Below are 20,723 nucleotides of genomic sequence, written 5' to 3' on the forward strand. Positions count from 1 at the left end.
TTTCAAGTTTTGAAATCATCTCTAGCTGAAAGGGTTCACTTTTACTACCAGATGCCCAAACTGTGCTTTTCTTCCTGAATAATTCCAGTGTGTCATTGGACTTGTAACTCCAGCTAACTTGCATCTTCATATAAAATAAATGACCTTTTCAAAGGCTTCTCCAGTTTAAAATTTAGAGAAGTTCCATAAATTTTAACAAATTCATCTTTCATAAAATATTGTCTTAGTACATGTGCCTTACATCACCCTGAGATATTGAATTGAATATATAGTGATAATAAAAATGATTATTATTATAACACTAAATCCATGCTCTAGTCAATGTAAGGCACATCCATATATGTGTCTACTGACATGTGAAGTACTCTAGTATAAGTAACACATGTATATGAGGCTGGCATATATGACACTGGACATACAAGAAATGTGTGCCTTCTGGAGCAGAAGATGAACTCTCTTGGAATACTTCTGCATGGGGTTTTCATAAAACTTGAATCATAACACCACCCGTCTATCTTACTGTCTCTTTACCCTTCAACCTTTCTCTTCTTATGAAAGTGAAATGCCTGATTTAATTCTATTTCTCTAATGCCCTATTGGGTCTGGCTGAGAAGGAGTTCATTTTGTCCATAGCATCCCTCATGGTGCTGTGCTATGCAATGGTGGCTAAAAAGGTGTTGATAACACATCAATGCTTTGGGTATTGCTGAGCAGAGCTCCCTGCAACATCAAGGCTCTCTCTCCAAATCCCTGCTTTTTCCTGTAAGCTAGGGCCAGGTAAGATCTCAGGTGGAGACACAAATTCAGGCTAGGTGGAGAAGGGATTGAGAGCAGCCCTGCAGAGAAGGACTTGTTCATGTTGACAGATGAGAAACTTAACATGACCTGGCAATGTGCACTTCCAGCCCAGAAAGCCAACTGCATCCTGGCCTGCATCAAAAGCAGTGTGGCCAGCAGGGCAAGGGATGCAATTCTTCCCCCTCCACTCCACTCTCCTGAGACTCCACCTATGTCCAGCTCCAGGGCCCCCAACATAACAAGGACATGGATCTGGTGGATCAAGTCCACCAGAGGGCCATGAAGATGATTAGACAGCTGGAGCATTTCTCTCATGAAGACAGACTGAGAGAGCTGGGGTTGCTCAGCCCAGAGAAGAGAAGGCTCTGGAGAGACCTTAGAGCAGCCTTCCAGCACCTGAAAGGGGCTTAGGAGAGAGCTGGAGAGGTACTTTTCACAAGGGGCTGTAATGACAGGACAAGAGGGAATGGCTTCAAACTGACACCAGGTTTATTAGGATAAAATTCCTTATTTTGAAGGTGGTGAGGCACTGAGATAGGTTGCTCAGAGAAGGTGTGGATACCTCCTCCCTATAGGTGTTCAAGGCCAGGTTGCATGGGGCTTTGAGCCACCTCATGTAGGGGGAGGAAGTGTCCCTGCCCATGACATGGGGGTTGGAACTAGATGATCTATAAGACACAACCATTCTATGGTTCTATGACATAGCCAAGGCAGATGACCTAAACTGAAAGGGATAACCCTCCCATACCATAAGATGTCTGCTCAGCAATAAAAGCTAAAGGAAAGGGGAAGGAGAGGAAATTTTAATTTTGTGACATTTGTCTTCCAAACCTCTATGTGTACTGAAGTCCTGCTTGCTGGGAATGGTTGGGACAACACATACTGACAGGAAGCAGAGAATAAATACTCTGTTTTATTTTGCTTCCACACATGGCCTTTCCTTTTGCTTTATTAAACTGCCTTTATATTGACCCATGATCTTTCTCCCATCTTATTTTCTTGATTTTTTCCCCTGCCCTGCTTAAGAGGGGAGTGATGGAGAGCTTGGTGGGCACCTGGCATTCATCCATTGTCAACTCACCACAAATGCCTTCACATCAAGGGCTTTATCCTTTAGAAGAAAATTTTCAGGATGGACATATTATTGTTTTAAATGTGTCCAACTGTTATCTACTAATAATGATATATTCAGAGAAAGGATTTTGTAAAATAATGATCACTTATAAAAAAAGCACTTCCAAAAAAACGATGCAATTAATGTAAAACTGGGAAAAAATACTTACCTTTAATCCCTGGGTACCAGGAATGCCTGGGTAGCCTGGTTCACCCGGAGCCCCTGGTACTCCTAGATCTCCCTGAGTAATACAATAGCTTTGTGTCAGTGACATGCTGTGTATAAAAACACACATTGCATGTTTCTCAAGGCCACAGGATACACTTTGGCTATGATATTTTGAAATTTTACAACTGAAGATCATTGAAATGTCTAAAGGAGTCTTGAAGGGATGGTGAATATAGAGAAGCCACATTTAGTATCTATTTTTATTCTCTTTTAATACAGCTGCTGTTTCAAAATTACACGAAAAATACTACCTCAAGTAACAACGTTTGCAGGTTTGAGCTTAATGAGCATCTTATTTTCACAGCCTAAAATCTAGTATAAAATTAGTAAGAGTAAGTCATCAAAGGGATTCCGATGCAATGTGACGTTGACTAATATTTTACTGTGAAACCAACTGCCTTATAATTAACATGGGGAAATAATGGAAAATTAGTACATCATGAAGAAGTAAATGAATCCCTTCTTTAACTAGAACACTGCCAGAATCATATTTACCTTGGCTCCTGATGATCCTGGTTTCCCCTGTATTCCTGGTTCGCCTTTATCACCCTATATAACAATGTGGGGGATTCATCATTATGTTTTGTCACATGTGGTATGTCTAGCAAACATAAACAGACACTTCTGAGAAACTGACTCAAAAATGGGCCCAGGTAGTGACTGAAAGGCTAAAGTTCTTCTCCATTACAGGTAGCCTGAAGGTTTAACTTTCTCTCAGGAAAGATGAGATACTGATGACAAAACCTGATCTGCCAGCTTTTGCATACCTGTCCCATCTCCACTTGCCTGATTTGCCTCACACAGTTACACCAAGTTTGTGTGTACCGATCTCACATTTCCATCATCTTATTTAATTGTCTAAGTCAAAATACTTATTTATGTTCTGGTTTTTATCACAGCCTATGGAATTAGACATATATTCAGCATTAGAATTTGCATTAAATTTAAGAATTATTGACTACATCATGATGGACTTCTGTAAGAATGAGCTTATTAAGAGTGATTCTCTAAGAAACAGCTTATATTCTAAGTGAGAAAAATATACAAAATAAAAGCATTTTTCACAGAAAAAATGCAGCTAATTAATTTTCAGCTGTATCAAGGGTATTCAACCTTATTGACCACAGAAAACATTAATACTTAAAAAAATTATACTCTCAGTATACAATTATAAATAAATGCATATGCACTTTTGGATGTAGACTAATGTATGGGGGAAAGAAATCTAAATGTAAATGCAAAGTTAGGGAAATGGTTTCTGTATTCCTAAATATTCTCTAGGACATACAATTCAATACTTACTTACAATTTAATCCAAAACTCATTTTGGATTAAATAAAAAAGTTACACTAACCAATCTGAATTTGTAGTATTTATTTATTTTAGCTTTTGAGAACATTGGTAAAATTAGTTCTTGCTGTAGCTGAAGTGCAATCAATAAAGTTAAATCTGAAACATTTTTGGCTCCTTGGGTGGAAGAAACAGCACATCACATTATTGAACACAATTAAAATATAAATAAATGTAACATGGGAAAGTTCAGATGTATATTGAGAATTATCTGGTTTCCAGCATTGCAGAATGTTTTCCAGGACTGTAAAGCTGAAACAAAGTCTGACCATTTCCACAACTGCTAAAAACCTCACGGGATGACAGGCGCCATTTTACTGAGTTATATTAACCTCTCTTGAGACTGAACTATCATAAAAAGGTAACACAGGGAAAATCATCCAGCTGCTCACCAATATTCAATACACAAAAAAATGAGCTGCAAAATCCTGGCACTGCCCAGATCAAATTTGCATACAAAGCAGTCATTTATCAGTCACAAGCAAATTAAGTCAAACACTTACCTTAGGCCCAGGAGCTCCAGGTAGACCAAGTGAACCTTCTGGTCCCATCAAACCCTATTTATTTATGAAAAAGACAGAGATGTTTCTGTACTAAAACAGAGGAATAATGAGCTTGGTATTGTATTAGTAGTATCATTGTTCTATTTCTTTAGTGAATTAAACAGTAAAATGCAATGTTTTTATCTTATTACTATACAGGCTACAGTTTTGATACAGTACAGTGAAATATTTAGACCTTCTATGGTCTGAATGACCACAGTAGACCTTCTAATGAAGGGCTACTGTGCAATAGAAAAAAATCATACAGGAGAAATGAACAGGCTGTCATCGAATACTCTTGAGAGAAAAATTCTTCAACTCAAGACCCAGTCTGTAATGCTTCCTTAGTCATAACTGAAAGTGACACAAAAATTTCTGTGGTTCTGTTTAGGGTTTCCAAAACCAACAGAAGTATTTGTGGCATTTCATAATTCTCTTTCTCCTTTCTGACTGTGTGTCCCTCAAAGGTTGAGGGACATAACTTGACCCATTGTGCAAATTTTGTGGAGATTTATCAGGAGCAATTAACTTTTGGGGCCACACCTTTGTATCTTCTGCAAAATCTTCAGAGTTAAACTACTCATTCAAGAACCCAATAGCTTCTGCCGTTTCAGATCATGACACTTCGGCACATGTACAAAGCCAAAACAACCTCTTGGACTCCACAAATGGAATCAAGTTCATAAAGGTATGTTTAGCTGCCTGTTTTAACCTAAAATAAGAGCTAAAGAGTATCAAATCATCAAAGGGCTGACTTCCTTAATTTCTGTTTAAAGCTAGTCTCAAGTATACATTAGAAAAGAAATCCTTTGAAATCATACTTTCCAGGAAGGAATTTCCATTAATCACATTTTCCACATCTGTTGTTAACAATTCTCTATTTCACCACTTCATCTCACTTCACTTTTAGTCTAGAACAGCATGCATCAATAAAATCAATATATTATTATTTTTATACTTGGACTTGCTTAAATACTGTGAAATACAATCTGCAATAAGAGCAGCATAAAATAAAGGCATAATGATACAGAAACTCAAACAATTAAGTAAGGCCTAGAAATCTAACTTGTCAGAGATTAAATTTTATCAATTATTCCAACTGATAATATTTTCAAAATTCACTGTTATTGCTGTTTTTTAATCTTTGCTTTCATATAAATAAAAAAATCACCTTCTATTTAGTAATAAATGTTAGGAACAATTCACTCCCACGACATTATCTCAGACTTCTTCCAAAAGTCACATGTAATCAAAACCAGATATAATTTCTCCTACAGATAACAACGCAGCTTTGCAAAAAAAAAATTAAACTTTATTTGTTTAAAACTAAACTAAAACTTAAAGGGTGTCTTTGTTTCCACAATAGAAGAGAAAATTCAGAATACCTAAACCAAGAAGTAATTCTCTGTAGCCATTGTTTTCAGAATTTCATCAGTTTTCTGGTATTTCACCTGTGCTTTATTATTAACCAAAGATTAATACAAATTAACCACAGATTAATTCATGTTTCTTGCCTGCTTTATGGTAAGAAAATACTGCTCACCAAAATTTTCCATCAATAAATATAGCCACTTATTCTTTAGGCCATAGACAATCTACCACCACACTAGATCATTTCTAGTGAAATCCACATCAGTCTTTGGGTTACAGAAGTGGCATATGCTCACCAAAAATGTCCCTCATTTGTTTTATCTTATACAAAGCAGAAGTACTATAGGTACAGAATAGCTTCTTTTTTTTTTTAAGTTAAATCAGCCATGTATTCACATTGACCTACAAACACACACTAGAGAGGGCAAATGAGAAAATACATTTAGTATAATTAAAGGTAAAGAATACATCTGCAGGAAAAGGGGAAAATAAAGTCCATATTTCCTGGTTTCCTTTTTTACACTTTCATTACTAGGCCATATTTGACTTGTTTTGTTTAAAAAATTACATGGAAACTACTAAATGAAATCAGCACACTGCAAGAAGGAAACTTTCAGATGCAATATAGGAAAAGCTTGTGAACATAATCTAAAAGCTATAAAAAATTAGAAGAGAAGAGAATGTCCTGAACAAAAATGTAGAACAAGGACATAAAATATAGCATTATCATCCTGTTTTGCAGAGCTGACATTATATGTCAGGTAAATTAATAAATTGCTGGTATTGGCAATGCAATAGGGATAGTGATTACTGAAGAAGAGCTTGTTACTGAAAAACTTTCCCAAGCTATTAATAGACCATCCACAAGCTTTCCATCTGTGTTTTCTGGAACAAACATATTCAGTGTGACTAATACAAGGAAAATCCCACTATCTTTTCTGGTTTAAATTCCCTAATGCCATATAATATATTCAAATATTCCATGCATCAATCTCCTACTTAATTTATCAGGTGACAAAAAAATACATTAAATGAATTGACAGGAAAGAGAAATAAATTATTTTCAAGTGTATCGTGAACCAGATGTTATTTATCTAAATAAAATTTGAAGAAAATATGGTAGGTGAGTTAAATAAATATGAGCACTTTGGAATCCCACAAGGCTTTATTGGAGTTGATGATATAGCCTTCCCTCTAGCATTTTGCTCAAATTTTCTCAGAAAGAAATGGAGAAAGAAATTCCAGTAACAGGCAATAAAAATAGTTAGGAGGCACAGGTGAGAGAACAAATGTTTATGTGTTAACTAAGAGCAGGGACATTTAAACTTCCAGTTCAGGCAGTGTTTCATCCAAACTTGTTCTGGACAACTGCAATAACTGATTGTCAAGGAGATCTATTTTTTCCAGAGATCTTTAGGAGGTAGCTAGAAAAGTCCTCAAAGTTCATGAAAAGAAAATTAACCAGTGTACTCTATATAAAAAAGGCATTCTGACAGCTGTAATGTAGTGATTGTGCCTGTGGTAGTCAGGAAAGGAAGAGATGCTGTTTGGATACCCGGTAAGTATACTGTGTAGGAAATTCAAAATGTACTGGATGCCAAAGTAGCCCAGGGATTTTAAAATTCCAAACTAATTACAATTTCTGTCTCCAACAAAAACTACATCAGGGGAAGGGAAGGGAAGGGAAGGGAAGGGAAGGGAAGGGAAGGGAAGGGAAGGGAAGGGAAGGGAAGGGAAGGGAAGGGAAGGGAAGGGAAGGGAAGGGAAGGGAAGGGAAGGGAAGGGAAGGGAAGGGAAGGGAAGGGAAGGGAAGGGAAGGGAAGGGAAGGGAAGGGAAGGGAAGGGAAGGGAAGGGAAGGGAAGGGAAGGGAAGGGAAGGGAAGGGAAGGAAAGGAAAGGAAAGGAAAGGAAAGGAAAGGAAAGGAAAGGAAAGGAAAGGAAAGGAAAGGAAAGGAAAGGAAAGGAAAGGAAAGGAAAGGAAAGGAAAGGAAAGGAAAGGAAAGGAAAGGAAAGGAAAGGAAAGGAAAGGAAAGGAAAGGAAAGGAAAGGAAAGGAAAGGAAAGGAAAGGAAGCCATACCATGAGGAACACCCCAGCACACCAGTATGTAAATGATGCTTAGGTTAGTAGCTACTTTCATACCCAGATGGCTGATTTGGCATGCAGTGACATGTAATTACACAGGACTGCACATACCAAGGTGGTCAAACATATGTGTTGCTAACCTCCATCCAAACAAGGATTCTCTTCAGAACAGGGAATACTGCAGTGGGATGTAAGCCCAAGTAATTTTGGTTTCAGGTCTGACCTTACACACTCTAGAGGATGATAACCTTAGCTAGGATGTTAAAGAGATTCATCAAGAAAGACAGAGGATTAAAAGGTCCACATGGACATCCTTGGCATCCTCTTCCTTCAAGGTTCCTCTCATCCAACCAAGTGAGGCAGAAGCCACCGTAACAGCCCTGCAGTCACTGAAAGTAGGGAAGAATGGTCCCTGAAAAGATTATTCCTGTCATGCAAGGAAAAGCAGCTACTAAGATGGCCTTAACAATGTGACAGTCCTCATGATTGAGAAATTAATATCAAGTCCTTTTTAGAGAACCACTGAGTATTCTGTATTTGTCCTTGAAGATATAAATATGTACTACTTTTACTTTTAACACTGCAAAGGGACATCAGAACCCCCTTTGTCTATCAAAATGGATGAAATCCAGCCTGACTACTGAATGTCAAGGAGAAGTTCACTGATGAAGATTATCATAGGGAAAGACCTCAAAAAATTACAGGAGAGATCAACTGTGAGACAGGCAAGTTACTAAACTGAAAAATACAATCTCTTAACAACTATCAGAATCCAAGAACCTATAAAAACATAAACTCACTCCTTGTCAAAATATTCAGAACTTGAAGTAATGGCAAAGGTAACAAAGAAACAACAGTTCACAGCTTTCAGTCAGAATTTCCATGCTGCAAAAATGTCATTGAGCTAAAAACTTACATTTACCACAGACTTGTCTTTCCAACCTGCAAATGCTAGTTTGCTCCTGTATTTACCATTGCATGTTTGTTTATGACAAGCATAGAATGGCAACACCACAGTTATTTGTTCATAATAACACAATTTTGAAACTTACAGTATCTCCTGGTGACCCTTTTGCTCCCGGTTGACCTGGCGGTCCAATTTCACCCTGTATTTTTTACATAAAGAGAAAAATTCTATGACTAATGTATGTATACTTAACATTTTTTAATATATTCTTTAACTATGCAGATTTAATTCATTAAGATTGTTTCTTAATGTATTAGGAAATTAGCATGGTTCCTTTTAAACTATTCATTCTTTCTGGAGTAGTTAAAGTAAAACCTAATAAGAGATTTTTAAACGTGCCATGAATTGTCTCCATTCTTTTGCAGCATGATTTGATGTTATAAATCCCCACTATGAAAACTCTTCTCTAAGCCTGAACCCTTAGTTTGGAATGAGTATATACAGTATAGGTTTTAACTGTGTTTTGAACAACTAATAGTACCTTTTGTCCTTTTGCTCCTTGATTTCCAGGAATTCCAGGAATTCCCTGAGAAGGAAAAAGAAAACCTTTTAAATATAGGGAATAATTTCACCAGAAATTTTTTTAGCATTTGCCTAAAAGATTTGGGTTCAAAATATGGGGAGGGACAAACAAAACAAAACAGAACAGAAGAAAACAAACAACAAAAATCCAAAAAAAAAACCCAAAAAAAGCCAACAACAAAAAGAACCCCAAGAATAAAAAAATCCCTCAAAGGACCAAAAACACATAGGAGAAAGAGCTTCAGCTAGAAACACGCAGACTACTCTAGAGATACAGTGAAACACTAATGTTGAATTGTTCCCCACTGCTTTTGTTGCAGTAGCCCACGTCTACTGCTCAGTAGGCTCATATGCTCTTGCTTGCCCCAAAACCCTGACTGACACATGGAAAGGAACCACTTTACATTATCCATAAGACTTCCCACATAAATTAAAGCAAAAGCCCTGGTCAACAGGACCATCAGCATCACAGATCATATTATCTAAAATACAGTGACTTTAAAGAGACAGATGCAGTTTTACTTGATGCATACTAGCTTCCACCTTCATAAATACTTGAAGATTTCTGCCATTTCCTCAGCATCATGCTCATTCAGCTCTACAGTATATCTCACATTTTTCTAACAGTGATAATTTAATTGAATGTGATTCAGGTTAAAAGAGACCTCTCTATATGCTTAATGCAGAAGTCTATATTCAGTTAGTCGATTTTTTCTCTCAAGTAAAAACTATTAATTCAAATTTTTTGGACAGACAATGTCCTATTTGTACCATAACTAATCTGCAGCAAGAATTTGGCTTACAGGCTTTACATTTTAATCTAATATTAAAAATAACATGTTGCAGTGAAGACAACTGTTCTAGACACCACTGAAACAAGTAAATACTATAGGAAAACATAACATGAATGTAACAGCCATAACCTAATCGTTTTCATATGAATTACATCTGTGGAAAAGGTAGTCCCATTGTTTTGCAGTTTACACCCACTTTTAGTAAATAATGACCCCACAAAGTAGAAACAGTTCCTTGGTCAATGGCATATGAGTTAACAATTACATCCTGAGCATTTTACAGACCATCAAAAATCTGATGTACCTATCATTAAAGGAAGAGATCAAATAATGCAATAAAAATAACTTGAAAATAATGCCTCATACTGAGATTTCCAATCACATTATGTTATATAATTCTTCGTAACTTTTGTCCAAAAAAACCTTCTTAGATCTTTTACACTAATAAAGAGATGGGAAATAGGGCATGTTTGTCACCACATTTAGGAATTTCCAGACCCATCAGTGAGTTCTGAATATAATTATTTAATATAATTATAATATTTAATAATGTAGGGTTTTTTTTCTGTAGCTGTAAAATATAAAACCAAATTACAAGTGTCTGTACCTGTAATATAAACCAGAATTTAATATATGCTAAAAACAACCCACTAGGCAGCAGCCCTCTTATCCTGAATCTAACAGAGACTTCCAGTTACATTTCTGGGCAATTTAGAGGGCTCAGAGAAGACAGTTCTACACACTTATCCAACATAACAAATGATTTACCATGATATGAGCATGCCTAGGAGAAACACAATGTCCTGCTGAGCTGTGTTGATCTTTCTTGGTTAAAATAAATTGCTAGTACACAACATTTAATTTTATATCAGTGACAAAGAAAGACAAAACTCCAAGAACAACAACTGTAAAACTAAGTCATATTTCCTTTCTTTCCCCCCTCTTTTTTTCCCCTTTCTGACTGATTCTGCACTACTGAGGTATGTGGAAATTAGACCCTTATGTCAGTGAGAGCTGGTCTAAACCCTTAAAATTCTCTTATGGTTCATTAACATTTACTCAGCTAAGAATGAATAAATCACTTATGCTGATGTGAGTGATTTTCAGAGTGCATGAGGTAGAGATTTTCAGATACTCTCCACATGTAGACTGGCACAAAAGGAGAATGAAGGGGCTAATTTGGTCATAAAGAATGAGTACTTCCCACGAGTTATTTTTCTGTGTAGCTTCTACGGTTAAGTAATTACAAGGACTAATTTCTGTAGAATCAGCTCCAGAATACCTAAAAAATTAAAATTTATTGTCTTTTGATCATCTGTCCCAATCTATTACTTCCATTTACATGGATTATCTCTGATTATGCCAATTAGAATTATTGGCACTTTCTCTTGAAGACAAGGTTAAAAGGTAGTTTAGATATCAAGAGTTTCTTACCTAACTTCTAAATCAAAAGCCAAATCAAGCTTTGGAAATGTGTCTTGTTCCCAAACAGAGATTTCATTCACAATACAAATCCTTAGAATCTGAGCATCTTTTTTTTCTTTTTTTTTTTTTTTCAGTTCCATAGACATTTTGAATAGGAAGTTATATTTAATAAGCTGACATAACATTAAGCTGTCAAAGAAACCTTATTTTAATTATCAAAAAATGCATTCTAACTTTAAAATATGAGGCAAAGCAATTAGTTTTACTCTATTAGTAAGACAAAAAAAAATATTTTTTTGAAGAGTATATTGCAACTAAAATTATAACAAATGCCTGTGTTTAATCAAAACTTAATATGAAACACATTTATCATGCAATTTTTCTGCCACTAAGGGAAAAACAATGTTTGGAACTGCTACAAATGGGAAAACTGCCACCCACTGGGAGTATTAGAATCAATGCTGTGGAATAGTTCATGACTCACTGGCCTATAGAAAAATAAACCCTGCCTTTGGGGATGTCCTTTGCAAAGCTATCGAGCACATTTTGTTTATATAAAATATGAAAAGGAGTTGTAATTCCAAAGTTTCTTTTTCCTTGCCTTTACAGAAAATGTATGTTAAATGGTTTGTGTATATCACATATGCAGTTATAATAGCAACAGAAAGTAGCATTACATTTCTAGCCAGAATATCTGAAAATCAAACAATCTACTGTCCTTTACTGATTTCTATCCTTGTGTGAGTTGGAGAATTTCTATACTTTGAATTGGTTAACGTGTTCCCCTTTTTCTTTTACATCAAACTTCATGAAAGGTTTATTCAGTATTTCTTCATACTTAAAAATTAAGTTAATTGCAAGTACTGCCTCAGTTCTTCCAACATCATCAATCTGACTTCATCAATTACCTTAACTTCATTCCAATGCCTGCCTCCTCTTTTTGAAATTTTCCATTAAATGAGAAGTCTTCCCTTACCCCATAAAAGCCTGTAATATTATTCATTATTTCAGCCTTTATCACCAAGTGCAATAATCACATGAAATGTAAAGCCAGCAAGATAGTAGAGCAAATCTAATTCTTTGGTTTAAAGTCATGTTTATTCTAAAAATTCTCAACTGCAGTTTTATCACACACAGCTGAGTTTGTGCCTAAAAACTAATGTCATTGTGTACCTGTCTGGCAGCTAACTAAGATTTTTGGAGATTGGGTAAGGACTGCTGTCCTTATTCTTTATTCAGCCTCTGTTACTTGTTTAATCATTTATCTTCTACTTTATTTCAACTATGTGTACCCAGAAGTCTGTCAGCTTTCTAAGGCCTGGTTAGGCCTGGGGAGGCCTTGCAGGGTAACCCCAGGGCCTAAAGTGACACTTGAATGTAGATAATTGAAATCATCTCTAGTGTCACTGATGGTGCTGTGGAATAGCATCTTTGAAAAAGATGTCACTCTGCTCTAAAAACTGTGTAGTGCCTGCCAGATGCTGCAGCTGTCCTCACACAACTCCAGTGGCTCTTGGTGGCCATGCCCAGGCAGCCAAATCCCACACACCTCGATATCTCCTTCTGTCTCAGTATCACATTGCCAAATGAAGCTCATCTCAGTATGCGACCAAATCCCTGGATGCAGTCTTCCTCAGCTGCAGCCTGCACAGCTGGGACTTCAGAACACACAGTAATTTGTTTCTGTTGTGATGATGAACCTCAATTATGACAGTTACTATATTTTGTATAAATATTCTATTTTATTCCAGTTTCAACAATTTAAATAAATCTTCCACTCTTTGATAATATCTGGCAGATAGAATGGATTTAACTGTAATAGAATGGAACTCTAAGAACTGAACTGTAAGAGGAAAATGTTTTCACAATCCCTGGAAAAATTTTCCTGTAGTTTTCATTAATCATGAGGTGTCTATTTTTGTTTTGGATTATATTAAACAGATGGACTTTCTTCCATGCAGCCCCACAAAAAAATCCTTTAAGGAAATTGCCTGGGGCCTCATATACAGTTTAACTAGGTGTAAGCATTTTTACTTAAGACACAAGCTACATTTCTCTAAATATTTCCTGCTTTTTGCAGTTAGTACCAGGATTATTTGCATCTCCCTCATGGTTAATTTTATGCTTGAAAACAGCAGAAGAAACCACGCAGAAGACCTTTCTTAAGAACAAAACAAAACCTATTTTAGTCTTAAAAGGAGTAAATATTAGGTAATTTTTATTCCTTATTTTCTGCTAATGTCTTTAATATTCCCCATTTCTTCAGTGCCTTGTAGGACAAGATACCCTGTTATGGAAAGTAGGAAGTTCTAGGCTACAGGTAGCGTATCCATAATCATAACATTTTATCTCTTCTCTGGAAGATGTGAAATTATTGAGTATTTCCAAAAGCTATTTTGTTAAGAGCAAACTGCTTTGCAGTCAATTCCCCAGGTAGATGTAGAGAACTTTAGTATACTTGCCTTTATTATCTTATTTTCTTCTGATAAAAAGATGTTTTTTTCTAGCATATATGAGTTCTCTGATTTATGTTTCAATCAAATGGTTCCTTCCACTCTGAAAAATCTGCAATGCTGAGATGACCCTAAAGGGTCTTACATAAATTACAGCAATAGAACAAATACACAAAAGATATCTATCTATCCACATGTTCCCATGATCCCTCTAAACACCTGGAAAACTCAAATCTTCATGTATTACTGATCCTTATTTGAAAAAGCCTACTTGATGATACATGAGAGATTTACTGGAGACCCACAAAAATACAAGTCAACCCATAATTTGGAAGAAAGTACAGCAATCAAAACACTTTTTAAAAGATTATAGCAAATCCTTGATAATCCTAATAGAATGAAAGAGACAAACCAAATTTGGATGATGTATAAAACTGGAAAAGAAATTCAATTAAGCAGAATCTGCTACTACTGAGTAGTTGCAATTGATGAAAGAAAAAAATAAAAGGGCTACATACAAAGAAGCATTCCCACAGATATAATGACTATCCACCAGACCAGCACAGCAGCTTTAAATTAAGTTCAGGAAAGGAAAAAGCATTACCAAGATCTTTGCAGTTATAAGGCCACAGTTTTCAAACACTTTTTTGGCAAATCAGTTATTAGCAATAAAACACACATGTTAAATGTGGAACAGAGTGACCCCTATTGCATTGCCAACACCACGGACCTTGGAAAACTATAACCTAAAAGCTGGAAATAGTGATAGAAAATGAAAACTATATATATCTTGTCAGTGGCTGAAACTGGTGTTACTCTTGTTTCTTGTAAAGAACCCTCAAAAGAATACGAACATCAGACTTGCCAAATCTTCATGGATCCAAAGATGGGCAGACAAAATTGAACTCCCAGCCCTGCAGGTGACACCATGATACCCTCCCTCTGCCGATCATGCTAGCACTGGCCTCAGAGATTGTGATAACCAACATCCCATCTGTCAGAAATCCTACAAACATCTAAATGCTGACAAACTGACCCATGTTTGACACCTAATCACACTGATACTCAAACAGTTACAAGCCTTCAAAATGGTTTAAAATTTCTCCACCACTTTAATTACAGGGAAACATTTATAAGGGTCACAGCACTTGAGCACTTAGACACAGTAAGACAGGGCAGGCTGAAGCCAGCCAAGCCTCCCCGAAGGGCACTGACTGCTGCTCTGCTCCTTACACCCACCACATAAGCAAAGAGTAGTCCTTACAGGTCACACTGATGCAGTTGGATAGAGTTTTCAGCCACATCTCTTTCCCATAGTAAGGAACCACTCGGTTAAATTAGCAGGGAGTAAGTTTAACAATAAATCATTCACTCTTTTTTTTTCTCTCTCTTTTTTTTTTTTTAATATGGCAGATTCTGCGAAATTGGTCACAGAATGCAGCAGAAGAAAACAGTAAAACTGTGTTCCAAAAGGGATTGTAAAATTCCTACAGAATTGGTCCATTGCTGGCTATTAAGCAGGATGGGCCAGCCTGCATTTTTGGCTAAGAAAGTCCCAAAGCTCTGACAGAGAGAATCTGGCAGTAAATAACAGGTTAAAAAAAAAATCTATATGTTCCTATCCATTCCCAGAGAAAAAGTTCTGTGATAATTCCTTTAGTCCAAGTCTGTTTGGCAGCTGTTACCTGTTTAAGAAATAGCTAAGAAAAATTGGAACAAAGGCTGGGACAAAACCCTTCCAGAGCACAAAGAAAGAAAATCACACCTTGACTCACTCAGCAATCATAAAGGCTAAATTTAATTAATAAAACTAACTACTAAAGCAAAAAATAATTTGCACAATAACAGGCAAAGGTTGCTTCTTAAAATGGTTTAATAATATCAGGGGAAATATTAGTTAAATCATGCAAATGGATTTAAATTCACTCTTATGGATCATGGTGTTTTGATTTGCTTTGTTTTGTTTTGTAATGGATCAGAAGCCAGACTCTATTCTGATAAAACTTTCCATAGCTTCAATTTGTAGTAATTTTAGTATGGAAGGATTAAAAAACCAAAACACTTTCTGTGCCACATTTCCCCAAATTTTCTAGCACTACATTTACTTGAGTGTCTGAGACTTGAGCATTAGTTTCTCAATTTCACATTTAAAGCTGTTTGTGGACTAGAATAATGCAGTGCTATTGATCAAGAAGGTCACACAGAAGAAACACAACAAGTAACTAATTACTTTGACAGCCCAACTACCACTTGAACATAAAAGTAACAAAGCAGCCCTGCTACAAATTGTATTTTTTTCTCTTGTGTATTTTTTGCAGGGATTCAATTAAAATAACTTCAATTAATCCAAATATCTAAACTGTCTAAGACAAAACAAAAATGATCCCTTCTATTTGAGACACGTATTTAGTAATGAGTTAAATGCAGATATCAGTTTCACTGTAGAAAAAAATCATATGAAAGAAATAGACTAAGTATAGACTTATACTTGACTATATGAGTTGAAATGAAAACCATTCTGGGTAATTCTCAGAATGCAGACTGCAGATTTGATGCCAGACACAGCACTTAGAGCTAGATACAGCTAGAGTGCTTTGAATCACCACCCTGACCACAGCTCTCAAGGAGGCTGTAACTCAGACCTTCTGAGGACTCAGGTACAACAATTTTTTTCTCTGGCTTCTCCCATGTTGAAGAAGAAGGATGACTAGCTGGAAAACTGGCTACCCTGTTACTACTCTGTTGAAGCTGGATCAGAGGAATGAAAGTCAAACATCCTTTTGGTAAACCTCTTTCTATTTGTGGTTAAGTAACTTACTATAAACACGTTGCAAAGCATAGAAGAGAACAGCAATGTGCCAATGAAATTAACCAAAATAATAAATATTTATGTCTGCTACATTCTAACTGAGTATCTTCCTCATTCAAACTCTACTCTCTATGTCTGGTTTCTAAGTATAGCAATTAGCTGGGGGAAGTTTCTGCTTGGTCTTCCGATTCACTGGAAATTCCAGCAGATATTTATCTAAGTCATAAAATGTTAACAAGAAAATTGCATGGCAAGAATAAAAGGAAATGTTGTTCTTTTTAAAGAATAATCAGCAAATGTGAAACAATGATTACTTGAAGTATAAACCAGGCACTAACAGGTCAGATGCCAGTCCAATACACAACATATACCAGTCCAAACATTCTCTTCAAGCCTTTTCTCTTCAGAAAAGCCTTTCTTAGCTGAATGAAATTAGCACATGCATTCAGGAATGCTCTAAATATTACTACTGACATCAGGTGGACCCAAAAGAATGCAAATGAGTCCTTTAAATATCACATCAAAGGAAGTGAATGTTGAGCACTTCAGGTATGTTTATTTTATTCCATTGTACTATTTAACTTCCAAGATCTTTACTAGTTATTTTCAGCAGGTTGAAACAACCAGTTACAGGTACACACACACACACACATTTTATTGCTTTAATTCTTTAATTTAAGCCAAATCAACAACCCCACTTTTAGCTGATACTTGAGAATAAAGAAATTTCTGATAAAGAACACAGGATCAATTCACAGTTGTGTGGATTTGCCCATTCAACTTTTCAAAAATCTACATTTCATCAAGTCCAGTGATTTTTTAGAATGTCTTTTTCTCAGTCCAAGAAATAGTACATTAAGTAATATACTTGAAATGTATCAGTATATCATTTAATTAAAGCAACAAAAACAATTCACCAGAAATGGTTTTAAATGGTTTTGAACGACAATCTCTTGTGGTAAACTGATGTTTTCCCACTTAAAACACATTGTCATATTTCATATCTATAATGTTAAAATGCAAAAAAAACCCCAATTTCTATAGAAAAACCCACTGCAATACTAATACCAAGAAAATTTAGTTTCTGGTACTGAGAAAAAAGGTAGCAATGTTTCTAAGCATGCACATATCACAGTCTCTGCAATTTCCTAAATGCACAAGCATTTAAATAGGCAAACATTTATTAATATTTTTGGGGAATATTACCATGAGAGAGTATATAGCAATGAATACATCCATACCAGCAAATTGTTTTCACTCTTAGTTTCAACCCAGATCCCTAGACTCCCTCAAAGCCAAGCTGAAAACGTGACAGCTAAAGGCTCAACCTAGACATCATCATTCCGTCAGGGGAAAAAACTCAGGTGGAACAACATAAGCTTATAAGAATAAGCTTATGCCAAAGCACTTCATCTGGCAATTAAAGCTCACTTTCTAGTACAGATAACTATTGAGCCTAAAGTCTCTATGTGAGAATTTCTAAAAACACCCCTAATTATTTCAATGCATAGAAGAAATCGGACTCTTCAGAAGGGCCTGTGGCTTTCTGTATAAACAGGTCTAGCTCATTGGAATCACTCATGGAATACAAATAAATCATCACTACCACTAATTTTGTGCTTAGAAGTCAGTTACTGCACTCTTTAACAAAGCTGCACCTTCAAGTGCTCACTGCAGGACAATTCTTTCAGAATCACACTGGCTTAACACTCTTTTTCGGTTTATAAAATATTAACAAATTAAGAGATATTTTAACAAAATGATAAGCACTTCTTTATTAGAACACAGCTCATCAAGTCAGTAGAAATATTTTAAATAGTAATAAAACATTTGCTAGAGGTCTTTCTATTTCTATGTTCATAAAACATAAGCAATAGGGGAGGAATGCTAATGTCTAACCTCTATCAGCATATGAATTAGTAAAAAGTGCCAGGGTAGCCATAAAAAGGACTATAGCATACAAGCAGAAAACAGGGTACTTTGAGTACCATTTACAACTAATTATAGCATATGCCAGTCATGTCCACAATGGGTTTACAGCTAGAGCTCCTTTCATATTTCCTTACAACTTTAAAGAATTTCTCTTAGTTAACATTGCATTTATAAAACAGTCTTAGATGTTAGCAGTAATGCCATCTCTTCTCTACATGATTTTCCCAAATTTTCAAATTTAAAACGGCATTAGCTGAACAAAATATAATAAAAAATAGTTTCCTAAGTCTCTGTAGACAAAAAAAGGAGAAAAAAGATATTATAATTATAGCAAATTAACATATTAATGTAAGTGCACTGTGGGAGGAAATAAATTTAAAAATTAGAAATCATGACAAACAGGCAGAAAGTGTGAATTAGTTGGGACAGAACTGGTAGCTTGACAACTTAGAAAAGCAGGCTTTATTTTCCAAGCTGCAATAGGTCAGTGGGTCCAAGTTTATTACAGCATTTATTGTGGCCACAGTCCACACTGAATCCAATGGGAATCTTTCCATTGATTTAATACACTGTGGATTAGCAGCTATGCTGTCATGTCGTGTATCATCTTTGTCAACTGGGAATAATGAAGTAACTCAGATTAGCCTGCCTGAAGTTCTAGAAGTTTTAATTACCTGTTTCATTCCAGCACTATTCTCATATTCATCTTCTTAACAGCAATTAACTTCTGTAATTATCGTATGGAATGAATTTAGTTAAAATAATTTGTCAGTCAGAATGAAGATAACCTAAGTTGGAAATAAAGTCTGCTCAAAATACATACAGCTACCTAGAAATTACATTTGACAGAAAAACCTGCATTCAGTCTAAAAAACATGTTTGGACTTGCAGCACTGTGTAATTAACAAATGATTGCTGGGAGTATTGTGCAGTCAAAGCTGTCATCTCCCCCTTTCTCAAATGAGAACAAAACTAACATCTGTTATGTAGCTCAGGCACTCAGAAAGTCATCAGCAAGACTCTGCCTTCCTCTACAATTTAGATATTAGAAGAAGGAATAAAGAAACAATATCAAAAAGTACATTCAACTAACAAAACCTACTTGTAAAGAAATAATGATGCATGGCACATCCCTGCAAAAATCATCACTTTCAGCTGATTATGAATAAAAAAATCATCCCACCTAAATAACAAATTATTTTTTTATTTACAGTTAAAACTGAGAATTTTCAAAAAGAAATAGGTATTCTTTTGAGACCCACAAAATTTGCAGAGAAAATGCTAGTATTTATATCCCTCATGAGTGTAATGCTAACACCTTTGAAAAGCAGACCACCAGAGCTCAGGTCCTACTATCAAGGCATCTCAGACTAGTAGAAAAGCATGAATATCAGATCAGAAATGAAAAAAAAATGATAGACCCACACCAACTACTTTGTTGAGTATCCTGACCACTTTTCTCTTGAAAACTGACAGGAAATAATTTCTTTATCGACTACTTACGAAGAGAGTGCTATTTTATAGCAGGGCCTAATTTAAGGTGATATGAAATCTGAAGGAGTATATAGTGCTCTGTGGAGTATTTCCACAAATAATTCAAATAATACATGAACTTTTGAGCACTGGAAATACAACAGGACCTTTATGCTTTAATGTATGAAGAGATTAAAAGTAGAAATTTAATAATCAGACTAGATGGATAAAAAATAATGTAACACTTTCAGAAAAGAATTTTTTCACAAGGCCTACTGTGCAGATACACAATAGAGGTTTTAAGTTTGCTTCTATCCTAAGTACTTCATAACTCAGTATGTAAATGCAAATATAAGATACAAATGTTGAGTAAATGGCATCTTAGTACCTAAAATTGGTACAAATCAACATAACATCAACATCAGGAGCATCAAGAAAAACATTATGTGACACAGAGAGGAAAACATTATTAACAAAAAACCCCAAACTTTGCCTGAATACTACTATCTTACTAGATAAGGATTGTTCTTTCCTTTTTTCCTGTTTCTATCAATCTCAGCATAGCTATTAAATGCAGCAGAATTACATTAACTTTATATTTGCTTTCCAAACACACAGGATATCTGGCTATACCAGTTTGTTTTCAGGATTTCTGCATTATGAAGACAGTACAACTTCTGTTGTACTTCGTAGCGTACCTTGAACATGTTTCAAAAAGAATTTTGCTACCATTGCCTAGCATAAAACACACTTTTTTTTCAGAGAATGCACTGATCTGGCATTCCTGATGCAATCATAATAGACAAACCAGGGGTATAGATATAACAGTGGGAGTCAGGTCAGAAGCTGAAGTCACTCTGT

At 35.7% G+C, this 20,723-nt stretch overlaps 1 protein-coding gene across 2 annotated transcripts in view; it reads right to left on the reverse strand.

The window, feature by feature from the left end:
• The window catches only part of COL21A1 (collagen type XXI alpha 1 chain), a 67,911-nt gene that overhangs the window by 11,211 nt on the left and 35,977 nt on the right, over positions 1–20,723 (reverse strand). For both annotated transcript variants that reach the window (XM_066545884.1, XM_066545885.1), the window contains 5 exons: positions 8,936–8,980; positions 8,540–8,593; positions 3,994–4,047; positions 2,636–2,689; positions 2,082–2,153 (listed from right to left, as the gene is read on the reverse strand). In XM_066545884.1, the coding sequence (XP_066401981.1) occupies positions 2,082–2,153; positions 2,636–2,689; positions 3,994–4,047; positions 8,540–8,593; positions 8,936–8,980 (279 nt within the window). The remainder of the gene's footprint in view (positions 1–2,081; positions 2,154–2,635; positions 2,690–3,993; positions 4,048–8,539; positions 8,594–8,935; positions 8,981–20,723) is intronic.

The sequence above is a fragment of the Molothrus aeneus genome, chromosome 3, assembly GCF_037042795.1.
Source record: "Molothrus aeneus isolate 106 chromosome 3, BPBGC_Maene_1.0, whole genome shotgun sequence".
NCBI lineage: Eukaryota > Metazoa > Chordata > Aves > Passeriformes > Icteridae > Molothrus > Molothrus aeneus.